The sequence below is a fragment of the Myripristis murdjan genome, chromosome 12 (genome assembly GCF_902150065.1).
Source record: "Myripristis murdjan chromosome 12, fMyrMur1.1, whole genome shotgun sequence".
NCBI lineage: Eukaryota > Metazoa > Chordata > Actinopteri > Holocentriformes > Holocentridae > Myripristis > Myripristis murdjan.
This window is the reverse complement of record NC_043991.1, coordinates 24,367,691-24,382,400: the sequence shown is the minus strand read 5'-3', so window position 1 is coordinate 24,382,400 and position 14,710 is coordinate 24,367,691. Positions and strand designations below refer to the sequence as shown.

At 40.4% G+C, this 14,710-nt stretch overlaps 1 protein-coding gene across 1 annotated transcript; it reads right to left on the bottom strand.

Moving 5' to 3' along the window:
• Nucleotides 1-2,807: 2,807 nt before the first annotated feature.
• s1pr3b (sphingosine-1-phosphate receptor 3b) lies at nucleotides 2,808-3,995 on the bottom strand. The gene has a single exon (XM_030065866.1). The coding sequence runs from the start codon at nucleotides 3,966-3,968 to the stop codon at nucleotides 2,808-2,810; it is 1,161 nt and encodes a 386-aa protein (XP_029921726.1). The 5' UTR covers nucleotides 3,969-3,995.
• Nucleotides 3,996-14,710: the final 10,715 nt, after the last annotated feature.

The window sequence follows — 14,710 nt, the reverse complement described above, 5'->3', positions numbered from 1 at the left end:
AATTCTCTCATCAGGTTTCAACAGTAAAGGATATTATCTGGCTATGAGGTATGATAATACAGGGGGAAATAAAATCATAAGGAGTGACTTTTTCCAATTTTTGCTTGACAGCTCAGTGTTCATTTGCATTTTGCAGTCCACTGTACACATAATGTTCCTCGGAACAGTTTACTGTATTTAGATTATACATTGACTGTTTTTGTAGAGATTAAAATTTTGAAATGGGTAAAGGAAACAGTATACACCGATTCTGATAACGGACTTTTTTAAATGCTCTCATCCTTAATATTGTTAGTACTCTGATGGATACCAAATGAATGGGGCATTGTGTTTGATATGCACTGGACCGGTACAATTGAACCAAAATCAGCATGTGTTCAATGGGTTTGACAAGACAGATGCAATGTAATATAATGTGCCTGTATTTTGCTGCAAGAGGGAGTGTACATGCATCTCACAACAACACATCTTTAGAGGGTCACACTATTTAACAAAAAAGCAGAATTGGGGATGTTAGGCTAAAAAAAAAAAAAAAGATATCCACCAGATTGATGACCGTGTCGTTCAATCTGCTAAGAATTTCCTTGATTCATTGTGTTCCATGTCCCAGTTTGCTTCTCAGGATTCCTTTGAGGAGAGGGTACAAGAGGAAGAGCCGACAATATTGGCATTTTTGAGAGAAAGGAAGAAGGCACAAAGAATCAATGAGTGTTTTTTTTTTTTTTTATCCGCCATGAAATTTTACTTTATCCTGTTCCTTGTGTCAGGATTCCATTAAATCCAGCATCTTGGGAGAAGGGATAATGTGCTAATTGATTAAAAAAAATCCTGTGCTAACTCGTTGAATCATGTTGAGATCAGTTTTTTTTTTTTTTTTTTTTTTTTTTTTTTTAGAAGACCATATTTGTAGAGCCGCCTTTGCAAAACGGGCAACGTTTGGAACAAAGAGTACCTAGCGGGAACAACTCCATACTTGAATCTCTGATTACATGATGATCAGTTGTGTGGCATACAGAAATTATAAGTATACAACCAAACATGCGGGGGACACAAATAAGAACATGGCTTTTTTTTTTTTTTTTTTCCAGATTTCTGTTGATGAAAATGTGCCTTTTATTTGTACAAATCGTGTTTTTATTTCTTTCTTCAAAGTGCAATAGCTGATCTTTAATGGGGCATGCCTGTTCACTAGAGGTTGTGTTTTGCCCTGCTGCGTGTTGCTGCTTGAGACTCCTGTTTTCTCTCTCTCTCTCTCACTCTCTCTCTCTCTCTCTTTCTCTCTCTCTATTATATATTATAAATGTATCATTTCCAAATTCTAAACATAGATCTTTGTCAGAGGGAATCACAGAGAAACATGCTATTTTGGAACAGGTAAAGAAAAAAAAAAGGAAATAAACAAATAAAAACAAGTCCAAACGATGTTTACAGATTTAATCTTTTGGTTGTATGGGTTTATCATCATTCTGTATGACTGTTGGCAATAAAACCGTGAATGTGTAGAATCTCGGCTTGTTTTTTTTCTTTGTGATGTTATAATGTTTGTGGTACGTTGAGCAATTTAACACGTTCTTCATCGGTACATGTCCAAATATTAAGCGATTTTCTCAAACGTGCGAGGCAAGACGCTGCACTTGTAATAATAACTTTAAATAATTATGCAATCAACCAGCCGCATGAGGTCATCCAGGTGCAACATCTTTATATAATGTGTACTCAATTGGTCAACGTTTACTCTAGCTTAGTATGGCTGTAAAACAAGGTCAAATTCTGCATCATATTAAATATTTACCTAGTTTTCAATTGTTAAAGGTTCACATGCTGTTTTTCACATGCTTCTAAAAACTTATCTTATTCCTGTGCTGAGCCAGCTTCGTGCTCTCAGAGGGGTTATATGAGTTTTCTGGTATAGCTTGAGAAATAATCCGGTAAAACACACACACACACACACACACACACACACACACACACATACACAGCGACATACAACTTCTATTTAGTGCTACGATGAGGCTGTGAGAATTTCTGTAGTGACCATCCAGCATCACTTTGCCAGTTCTGACGGTGTTATTACCACCATGTACCTGCAGATGGAGCACTGTTACCATCAACTGCTACATCACTAACCAGCACTAATTCTTTGTATAGTGATGGCAAATGATGGCAACATAAATAGTGGTTTTGACAGTTCAAAATTTCTGTTCATCTCATTTACATTATATATTTTATGCTGCAGATTTCATTTCATTCACCGTACAGTAACTGTAATATTATTGAGTAAATACAAAAATTAGAATAAACTGCATAAAAACATTTTCATTGGCTTTCATAACACTGATCGTTGCTAACAGCGACTCTTTCTTGTAATTATGTCATCATGCATTGCTACATTTGCACCATAAAAACGGTAAATGCCTTAACAATTTGAAGAACAGTTCCTGGCAGGTTGTGTGTCTTCTTGTTTGCTTTCAGTGGTCACGTGTGTGTAACCACAGAAGTGACTGTCCATTTAGTCGAGGTCAAGTGCATCATTCATTTGAAACTATTAAGCGTAACTGACAAATACATGATATTGAGCTAACTTATGTGTTCGCCTTAATCAGTGTGCCAAGTGTGGACATGTTAATGAGCCTCCACACTGAGGGAAAACAATGAAGCTGTTCTAATAAAATATAGCCTGTCCTGCAGCCTTGGGCTTAGGTCTCACTTGCATTCACCAAACCCTCAAAAAACTCACCAGTTCTGTCCACTGGGACCTAAGATATATAATATAGGACCACCATCACCCCCCTGCTTTCTCCCCTCTTTCAGTCCTTTCTGTCAGTCTCTAGGGTAGCCTCAGCGGCACTCCTGCCAACTCCTGTCACTACTGTCACTCTGCCCTCGACCATGTCTGTCTCTTGCTCCTGCTGCAGCTCGGCCTGCCTGGAGCTCGGCTGGTTCTGATTGGGGTTGTTCTGGCTACTCCAGGACTTGCTTCTGCTGCGGCTGGGCTCCAGAGACGGTCTAGCCCCGCTGCCGTTGATGGAAGCCTTCCCCTTGTACAAAGAGCCGCACACCAGGCCCAGGAAAGCCCGTCTCATCTCTCGACTGGCAAGAGTGTATATGATTGGGTTCATAGCCGAGTTGAGCACGGCCAGCGCGATAAACCAGTCAGCCTTGTAGAGGATGGAGCAGCGCCGGCGCTGCTCACAGGCCACATCCACCAGGAGCAGGACAAAGATGGGCGTCCAGCAAGCAATAAATACCCCAACCACGATGATGACGGTGCGCAGCAGGGACATGGCATGCTCCGAGTTGCTGTGCTTGCTCACCTTTCGGCTGCTGGACTTAACCAGGATGTAGATGCGGATATAAAGGACGGAGATGGCTAAGAGCAAAGCCATGAAAACGATAATACAGAAAGCCACATATTTCTTGGTGTAGAGGGGGAGGACAGTGGAGCAGTCAGGAAGGTTGTCCAGGCAGTTCCAGCCCAGGATAGGCAAAGCCCCAAGAGATATAGCGATCAGCCAGCAGGTCCCTATGAGCAGAAACACCCTGTAGTTCTTATTGGCATCATAAGGCCTCATTTTGATCATAGTCAGATGTCTCTCTATAGCAATAGCTAGGAGACTAAAAATGGATGCCCCAAGTGCTACAAACATGCTCCCCTCTCTGACAAACCAGAGAGCAGGGGACAGCTGGAGGGTCTTCTCCCCTGAGAGGAGCAGGTTGACCAGGTAGGCCACTCCGGCTAGCAGGTCACATAGCGCCAAGTTACCGATGAAGAAGTACATGCGATTGTGGAACCTGTGATTTTTCCAGATGGCAATCAGCACCGTGAGGTTCTCCAAGGCGATGAAGCTGCATATGACGAGGAACACGATGGTTTTGGTGTTCAAAGTGCCGCTGCTTGTGCCAGTGCTGGGCCGGTGGTCCAGCTTCCCTGTGTAGTTATAGTGGAGGTATATCTGAGGGTTGATCATCTTCAAAGTACCAGGCACTGACACTGGATGTCAGACTTGAGCAAGGAATCCCGCGTCAGCAGTTCCACTGTCTACAAGAGCAGTGCAAAATGTGCAGAAAATAAATGCTGTTATATGAAGCAGTCACTTGACAGTTCTCTTCACTTTTTCAAGTTTTCACTGAATCATAACAATTCACGTTTTTGTTGCCATGCACTGAGAAAAAAAAGTTATCCTCCATTTCCCTGGAAACTAAACTTTATTAAGTTTAGTAAGCACTTAGAAAAATGTTTAGACTCCTACCACATAATAACGTATAGGCTGCGCTTAAAATGTGCCAGGAAACTGTTTATTTAGGTTACACAGGCTACAACTAGTCATGCGTAATCATTCTCTAAAATGGAAAGAACATCCATTTCTATTCATTTATATTTTTTTCCCTTAATGTTGGCTATTTATAAATAAATCGATTTCATTTTTAATTGCCACGCCATAAGCCTACATTTTCCACTTACATTTATGAAGGATTACTGGGTATGTAATTACTCAACATGCCGACTGCAGCATTGTCTTAATCATTTCCCTCAATGGAAATCAAAAGGCGGCTTACCGTGGGATGCTGGCAGTTTAACATTAGTTGAAAGTGAAACGCACATTGAAGGACATTCATTGCATCGCCCAGAAGTTGATTTTCCACAGCCGGACGACTTGTTGGCAAACTTTAATTCGTTTTCGCTGGCTGGAGGAGAGCAAGCGATTCATCTTTTGGTGATCTTCCTCCGGAGAACCACGGTCGACGTTTGGCTGGAAGTCACACCCCTCCCTCAACTCAGTGCGCTCGGAGAGCAAAGTTGGGAGGGTCCCTCCACTTTCATGATTCATACAGCATATCAGAACCAGAGGATTCAAGGTATTGTACAATATTTCAATACCACATCTTTTCTTTTCTTTTACATTACCAAGTCAAATACTACCACAAGTTCTGACAATAGACTTTTATTTTGCAATTAGTTCATTTGGGCGTTTTTTTTTTTTTTTTTTTTTTTTTTTTTTTTTTTTTTTTTTTTTTTTTAATGGAATCCTGACACAAGGAACAGGATAAAGTAAAAATTTCATGGCGGATAAAAAAAAAAAACAAAAAAAAAAAACACTCATTGATTCTTTGTGCCTTCTGTTTTTTTTGTTTTTTAACTGGGTGATGGAAATTAGAAATAAATATGTGCCTAGGTACTGCATTTCTAAAAATTAATTTTGATTTATTCAGCTCAAGCACCTTGTTAAGTGTGTGAATGAAAACAAAACCATAGAAGCAACAGAATCCAAGCATTTTCATAAGACTATGGAAAAGCCTTTTCCCTGCAGACATCCTTAAGCCATAAACTGAAATTTGAAAAAGCCCAACAGCTGGGCCGCATCAGCTGATTTTTACTAGTTTTCACTGGGTTGATCCTACTGGGTCCTGGCCAATAGACAGAGATTGGAGGTGGGTGGGGGGTGGTGGGGTGGGGGCAGAGTGTATAAAAGTGTAGGTTAGGTTGACTGCAGTAGATGGTGACGGCTGACGGATCACTCCAGCCCATCCTTTGTTCTGGTCCTCCTGTCATGACCTCATGTCCAGGAAGGATGGGCAGGGCTGGCAGCAAGGAATGGGACTTACTGAACACTGAGAGGCTGGGGAAGAAGCAGATGACACCATAAACGTGGGTGGAAATGGATGTGACACAAAGGAGACTAAACTAAACTAAGACCGAAGAGGTTTTGCTGACTAAAACATAACAAAAATCCATTAAAACACTAAAATGTGACTAAAACTAATAAACATTTAGTTAGAGCAGTATCTTCAAGTGAAATCTAGCATTGGCACTAAAAATAACTGCGTGAGTAATGCACACTCTCTGCAGATGGACATGATTCCTTTCAGTTATGACCCAAGAACCAAAAATCATGCTGCAGCATTTCATGCAGTGCCACGCATTTTGTTGCTTGGAATTTTCCCCAAACGAAGCACATACTGTGACACAGACCAAATCATTTGATAGTAGATCTGCTCCAATGTATGTTGTTATTAACCCAAAGGAATGTTTTGTGTGGTTAAATAAATGGCTGTGGTCTGGCAGCGGTCCATTTGCATTGTTACAGTCACAATTCTCAGCCATTTCCTGCAGGTCACACTGTGCCAGCAGCAGTGGGAAAATCTGAGGGAAAGCCCAAATGCTTACTGCGGGCCCGGCAATCTGGTACCAATCATAGCATGAATCTACGTAAGAGCAGTCAGATTAGTGGAGGAGGAACATGGTTGGAAAAACCTTGAGATGATCAGCAAGCTACAGTGATGTGGAGCTCGCAACTGCATTTACATAAACGTCAGGCCAGATATGAAACCATCAGCAAGAATAAACCCATAATATGTGGTTAGAGTGAGTCCATGGCTATGTGTATTCATAGACTACTTAAGAAGACTATGGGTGGAGGGGGTTTCACTTTTTGCAGGACCACCCTCACAAAAATGTTATTTTCTAGGCAACCGCCACTTTGGTTTTAGTGAGGCTGAATTTTCCTGTCATCTCTGCTGGCGGGACAGTAATTAAACGTCTCTGGCTGCCATTTTCTAACTTCAGGAGTGGTAACGCTGACCTCCCCCTTGTATCATCAATGCACCATACGGCTGAGCTCCCTCTACTATTATGGAGCATAAGCCTACAAACCGCAACCCTTCATTCAAAAGTACAGTACAGTGTAGCCTACCGTCCTTCACAGTAGCTGTTCTCACAGCTGGTAAATCCATCCCACAGAGATAGTTTCCCTTTCTCAGAGTGAAGCAGACCCTGAACATCCCAGTACACAGCTCCTATGTAAGGCTGTTTAATGTTGAGAATGATAAATGAAATTACATACTTATGGAAGTGATAGATCGAATCTAAACATTACGCAGGAACTGTCTGCTGTCTATAGACAAAGATACAACTCATTTAACTATATAACACTTTATTCAAGTCAGTCACATAAGAGGATATTCATTATTGATTCTAATGTAAAAGGTATAGCATGAAATCCACACACACATATATTATCATCAGACCATTCATAATTGATTATAATGCAGTCTAGGTGAATGTTAACACAACATAATAGCTCTCATTCAAAGCAGTAAACTAATGGTTAAATGATAATGACCGGATAGAGTAAAGATAAAAGCCCTGTGCTTCAGTACTATAAGCACATTACAAATCTATTTGGCCGACATCAGTGCTGTAGCCATTACTGTGCTGGATTTTGCCTTGTTCTAGCTCTCAACCCTTCATTAGAGTGCAAGAGCTGGGGTCAGAGCCGTGGGCAGTGGGCACATGCATGTACAATTACAAGAAAACCCTGCCTTTAATTTCACCCTCTCCATTTTAAGGCAACAACACACCCCGTGAGTCTGGGCTGCAAATCTGAGGCGGACTGTCCCCTCCTGCACTGTGGCTTTGTGGTGGCAGTATTTCTAGGCACGGCGGTCTCTTGCATGCAACTCAACAGAACAAGGCCTCCGAGACATTTCTGAGGCATAATTTCAGCTGTGGCACAGTTAAGTCTAGGAGCAGCGCAGACTGCCAACCCTAGAAGGCCACACAAACAGAAATAGGGCTTTAGTTCTGTCATTTCTTTCCACTGCAATGGTTTTCAGTTCTTTCACCTTTAACGGCAAAGCGGAGGGCGTTTGATTTTCCATTTCATTTGTTTCCAGCCGAGACATTAACCTGTAAGCTTGACTGAGAATCCACCGGTGGATCTGTGTTCAGGAATACTGCAGTGGTTTCTCAGAGTAACAGGCAGACCACCCAGCGTCACAATGGCTCACATCAACATAGAAACACTAAAACTCATGGAGCAGAATTACTGAATTTGATGCAGAAAACAACAATTTTGCAGTTCCAGACTAATTTCGACATATTTCATTTTAATTCCATAGTTCCCAACCAAGATTCCTGCTTAAGAGTTTGGTTGCTGCCTGCTCAGAGTGTGCACCCATAAACATCATTGTCTAATGTGGTAGGTAAAAACAATTACAGCTGCAATTCAGGCATTCAGCAAACACTCCTATCCAGAGTGACTTACAATTTGTGAAACAATTCATGAAACAGTAAAACAAGTGGACACTCCTCAAGGATCAAGGGTGAGGATCCAGATAATTAGTGCCACAACATTAAGCAAGAAAAGTAAATGAACAAGCTCTCTGGCCTCTGCTGCTGGCTTGGTGTGTGTCAGGGGAATATCATCTGTATACAGGGTTGCTGTTAAGTTATGTGATCACGACAGGGTTCATCCTCTGAGGAGCATGAACGTGCTTTCCAAATTACACTCTTACACACAGGTAAAGAGAAAGCACACTGATGATATGCCGTCATTTAAATCATGTCAAGTTGCTCTTGTTGCCACACGGCTGAGTTGGTGGAATTAGTTTCAGTACCGATGGGATGACTGTAACAATACGCCACATATCCTTCCTCTTGTGTTAATTTTCTGTTACTATCTCTTATGTTAATGGGTCGGTTAAATCAGCCATAAAATACCCTAAAAACAATTATTTATCATCCAATTTGTTTCTTACCTCTTGGTTACCTTGTTAGGCTTCCTTATCCTTTCTTTAGACAGCATACCCCTCGTTTTCAATATAAAAAAAATTGTCAAAAAAACCTCAAGAGAATTATATAAATAAATAAAAGGTTGTTATGTTGCCTGATTATTACTGAGGGGTATTAGAACAAATCTCTTAAATGTTCAAAAAAATAAATAAATAAATAAAATAAAATAAAAATTTAATATTATTAACTATAGTAACATCTATGGTGTTATGGGTCAATTTCGACCCATATATAATTACTTCAAGAAAAAGGCAAAGTCTTTTTTTTTTTTTTTTTTTCAAAAATAGAACTTAAATACAAATACAAAATGAAAAGCAGAACTAGTAATAATACAAAATGTAGATTTGCAAGGTCAAACAAACATCAACCAACTCTACAGCAACTCAAATCAAACCAATAGTAATCAAGTACTTGTTCCATAAAAGCTCGGTGTGCAAGAACATGCATGTGTATTTGTGTATTCTTAGATGCATGTGTGACACAAAGTGACACTAGTGTGCAGGTGAAGCACGATATGTTTGTCTTTCTGTCCTTATTGCGAGGACAGACCTGACACCTCTTTCTTTTAGAATGAGGTGATCTCACTGCGGTTGTGGCTGTGGCTGTTGTGGTTGATGTTGAGGCAGGGCTGGCCGAGGAGGATGCTGGCACTGATGCTCTTCGTGCTGCTGTGGGCGTGGACGGAGTGCTTGGTGAGCTCTCCTGCTCTCGTCACAGCAAACCTTCCCTGTGCTCCAAATCGCATTCTTCTACTTTTTACTTTTAGCGTGTACTGCAGCTGCCCTTACAAAGTATGTAGTGTAGTATGCAGTATGCATGCGTATGCATACTACTGGGACACACTACATACGTCCTCCCTGACCTCCGACCCTCTTGCTCAGTTCCACCGCCGTCCGTAGCGCCACATTTGAATGTTGTTGTCAAAATGCCGGTGCTGTTTCATACTGCTCTGTCGTCTGTCATATTTCTTATCTTCTGTCTTCCTGTCGCTTCTGCTGTCACTGAGCAAGGTGAGTGCGATGTTTGTGTCGTGTTGTCTTCCGTATACGGGCATGGCTTGTACACGCAGCTCAGTCAGTGTGACGCAACTTCCGCTGCACAAAGGATTGTGGGTCAGAATGGCCAGTGGAGCATGCTGAAATGCATACTGCGAAATTTGACGTGGATGTAGTAAAACATCCTGGTACTCTTGGCATACTGCATCTATGCTATGTATTGGGACATAGTAATTCTTTTTTTCCCCTACTAAATAGTATGGTAGTATGGGTATTGGAACACAGGGCTTGTGATCTAAGGGGTCATTTTGCATTTTGCTGCATTTGCAGCAGCTGCCCTGCCATGAACGTCAGGAGGTACTGAGCTCCAACAGACGTTGCCACTTTTGGATTTGAATGTTTCAGCAGGAGCGGGAGCAGCTTCAGCACCGGTGACCTCCTCATCAGACTGATCAGATGTGTCTGTGTCTTCCTCCTCAGAAACCTGCTCATCCGTATCGCTATGCTGCTGTGTGTCCTCTGCCTCATTGTCAGCAAAGATATGATCCCGAGCTTGGCTTACAGTGAATCTTCTTCTTATTGTTGCATGCTGTAAACTGGAGGTGAGTACTCTGCAAGTCACCAACTCTAAACTGAATTGGCCTTACAGTCTTGGACATGTCCGTCTTTGTTTTGTCAAACAGGCAAAGAGAGAATCCCCTAACTGAAGCTCAAGTGGTTGGAGGAGGAGCTGGCTGTGGGCTGTTGGCTGATAGTGTGTTTATGATTTCAGTTTTGGCACATATTATTGTTTTATAATCTTATATTATAACTGGGTCAAAGCTGACCCTAACAACACAAAGGTCATCATTTTCACCAGAGCATTTTATAATTTAGTAAAATATATATTTTTTTCGTTTAAATAGAAGTTCCTGACAAAGTCAATGAGTCTTGATGCAATAAACAAATTTCTGTAGTACTTTTATGCATTTAAAACTAAAAACGGGTCGGTGCTGACTAGAGGAAGGATATAACACATATGACGCCACAGGAAGGGCTGCAAGGTGGTGCAGTGTTTACTGCTGTCACCTCACAGCAAGAATGTCCAAGGTTCAAGTCTGAGTCCGAGTTTGCATGTTCTCCCTATGTCTGCGCAGGTTTCTGTCATGAGCTCTAGTTTCTCCCCACAGTCCAAAGACATACATATGAATCGGTGAATTGGACATACTAAATGATCTGTTTGCCCAGTTATGGATGAGCAGAAATGCTGTTTTACTGTAAGACATCAGGGGTTTAGGTACATTAGCACAAAAGCAGTGAAACACATAGGTTGTAGGTCCTGTTCACTGCAACAGTCACAGAATTTATCGACCAATAGCATTTATTTGGTGTATCCCTTCACAGTATAATTTATATTGATGAGTCACACATATTGCATTCTTTTGGCGTTAATGATATCTCCATTCCTCTTTCAGACCTGCAAGTCAAAACCTACCACTGTATCTCCCCAGCCTGTTCTCCCTGCACCCTCTGTGCTAGGCAAACTAAGATCTTCCACTCTTCATCTTGCACATAGAGGAAAAAGAGGTTTTACAATTACTGTGTTGGCTGAACAAAAATGTCATGTTGAAAACATTTGTAATCCATCCGCTGAAGAGATCATTCGACTGATTAGTGCACTTACTCAGGAAAGAAGAGGATAGTCATGTCATCATGCCTGGGCGGTGAGACTTTGAGGCTTCCTGTGACAAAGGCATAAGCAAAATACATGCAACCAAGAGCAAGACAGTGACAGTTAACTAGTGTTTAAATTGATGTCGCAAAGCATTGATGCAAGAATAAGTTTTTAGTAGAGCTTTGAAAGTAATCCTGTGTTTACTTCAACCGAATCACAGCTGTGCTAAAATCCAGCATAACACACAATATTACACTTGTGTAATATTGCTCAGCCTAATTCATTTCAAAAAGCATTGATGCAAAAATCAGATAATTTAATAACCTTGCTGGCAGCGTCCGCAGTCCTTCGATTTGCTATATTCAATTACTTCATAGCAGGTTTACCAAAATGAGTTGTTTTATTTTGAAGTACTTCCTCCGATACCTACTCCGCTTACGCACAAGCTCCATTTTTCCCCTCAAGAGCAAAGAGTATTTGACTCAAGATGACTCAGTGGACTGTCATCAAGTACATGGACTCTTCATAAATGCTGTCCCTGGTATCTTCATTATTACTTCCCATAAACTTTTGAGCTCTGGCTCAGTTTCCTGTGAGGTTAACACACACGTGGACTGGTTAGGAAGCAAAGCTGTCTCCTTCTCTTCTGTGTGGGGTTCGGTCATTTTGGCCTTCAAGACATTTAATGTGAGTGTGCAGCAGAGGTCCATTACTCACGAGGTTTGTCTCCCAGATCCATTAGGCCTACAGTACTCAGAGCATGTTGTGATGCTGTTTAGCGGCCATTGGTTATTGCTTGAGTTACTGCTCACTGGAAGGCTGTTATGATATTGGTAACCAGAAGGGAGTCTGGAGTCTGTGGAGCTCAGGGGGGAAAAAAACATATAACATACATATAGAAAACATATAGATCTCATAAGTATCATAATTGTTCAGCAATTTGAGCTACTAAAAATAAGAGTTTTAAAAAGTGAGGTGTGAGTTTGTTCAGTGGGGTTCCCTCTAAGAAGCCATTTGAAAGACTTTCATTGAGGAGGAGGGGCTTAGAGTGCCAAATTTACAGACAGTAGGTGAATAGATGTATTTTTTTTTGCGGCACAGAGCACACAAAGATCAAATAAACTGTAACTTGGTCTCGGTCAATATGAAGATGCTGAGTCCTGTTCTGAATCACATCTGACCAGGAGTGGATGTTATCTAGATAAATAGATCACACACATTCTTAAAAATGTGACCCACCATAAAGATGAAAAATAGAAAAATAGACTTCGCACATTAGATAATATGCTCCGATCAAATTTTAATGATTTGATGATCTTAAGACCACTACCTATCCAGAGTGGTCACCTGAGAGGTCATGTGACCCACAAATGAACAAAAATAATGGGAATGAAAAGACATTCCTGATAACGAAAGGAGTAATTCACAAACAAAGCTCAGCAAAGTTAATATACAGTAATGCATCTGTAGTAATAAGAAATACATGAGGAAATCTTCACCAGAAAGATAAAACTAAGGTTGAAACTTGATGTTTAGATTAGAACTAGATGTTTTCTAGAGATCTACCTCTTCATTGCTATGTACCTAATGCCTTCTTGATGATTGCACAGCCTTGCATGTGAGCAAAGAAATCACTGAAAATTGAATCATCTGCCCCCGGTACATTCATGGACAGAGCCACGAAATGTTTGTCCACATGCAGCTTCCATACACAGCTCATACGCAGCTTCACTGCTCTGAGGAAGTGGTCGGCAGTGCCTGATATTCACTTCCTGACTGCATTATATTTATTGATCTCTCTCCCTCAACACTTTGATAACTGCATTCCCCTCATCTCGAGATGTTGTTGTCATCTTACTTCTCACTTATAAAAACACCACTTAAGCTTTGTATGCTAACAGTAATACACTGAAGTCCTTAAGTTGGAATAACAAACCTAGGATGATGGAGACTGATTCAAAACCAGACTGATAACTATAAAACTGAAAACCGTTCACCATTGTAAAGAAACTCAGGTCTTTGATCAGTTGTTTGGATGGTGGAGAATGGCATTTATTGTAACTCTATGCAGTAGTCCCATGGTTCCATGGTTTCAAGTTTACCCTGTGCCATACCATCTACTATCTGTATATTTCATTTTTCATATTTATTATTTCATCGGTATATCTTACATTTCTTACATTTCAAAACTTAAACATCTCATATTCTTAGGCTACTTTATTGTATATACTTAGCCCTTATTGTCTTTAGTGTATATATTTCGCATATTTAGTCTCTATTGTATATACTTTTAATTTTAATTTTAATTTTATTTTATGTTTTTATTGATGATGCTGCTGTAACATGTGAATTTCCCAGTTTGGGATCAATAAAGTATACCTACTGTATCTATCTATCTATCTATCTATCTATCTAGGAAGGGGGGTACAAAGTTGCCACAACCTTGGACAAAAAATAATCCTGCTCTATGATTGTATGCACTTGTCCTTCAACAGTTTTGCAGTTGAGCTGGATACAGGAATGTTACAATTCCCAAACAACCTTTACAACGGTGATATCAGTGCTGAAGAGCTTCATAAGGGTCCCGACCTGGGTGCAAGAATTGCTACTAGCTGTCACAGTTCAGGTTTGTGATATATGAATAATAACTCCCAGTTTTACATCAGAGCACTTTTCTGTGTATATAAATTTGGGAATTGTAAGGACCATCTCTGAAAAATATCTTGGAAATAGTACAGTATGCAGTTCTACATGCACTTTCTAGTGAAATTCTGGTGATAATATAAAATCACAAAACACAGAAAGCAGAAAATTTGATGGCACACACTACACCTGTCAGAGATTGTCATTAAGAATGTACAGCAGTAAAGTATATGAACTAAGTAAGCAACACGCCAAATGTAATTTGATCTGACTTTTGATTAATTTGATAACTGCCGGAGTACATGACTGAATGAAGTAATGTCACTGAACCTTGGTCATTTTTCACCCTTGATAATAACTTCAGAAGTTTCAGTAGAAAGTATGCGAAGAAATCACCAAATGTATTTTTAAGCATTTGTAATAATTCAGATGCATGAGATGATGAGACTGTGTCCCACTAAGTGGAGACAAATGATTGACCATGTTTACGTGCTGTTTGTGTATGCCCTGTTTGCATTTGGTACTGTGTATTGCACTACTTCTGAGGTTTCCGTTATAAAATAATTTCTAAAGGTGAGATTAATAAATTTCCAATACTTCTCTGTAATACTGCAGAAAATGCATTATTTAGCAGTTTCAGGGAACAAGTTCCAACTTTGCAAATGCAAGAAGGACTTCACAGAAGTCAAGCTCAGTTTGTACCATAGTGTGTGTAACAGTGGTGGCATCTTTGCTATGCTACTATAACCCTTGTAACCCAAAGACCGTACACTCTCCTTCATTTAATTTTCCACTTGACATGTATCTCCTCTCATTCCTCTCTCTCCTCTCTGGTTAAATCTAAGC

What these genes read in the sequence shown, in the direction of transcription:
- s1pr3b (XM_030065866.1), bottom strand. Translation starts at nt 3,968, where the DNA reads ATGATCAACCCTCAGATATACCTCCACTATAACTACACAGGGAAGCTG.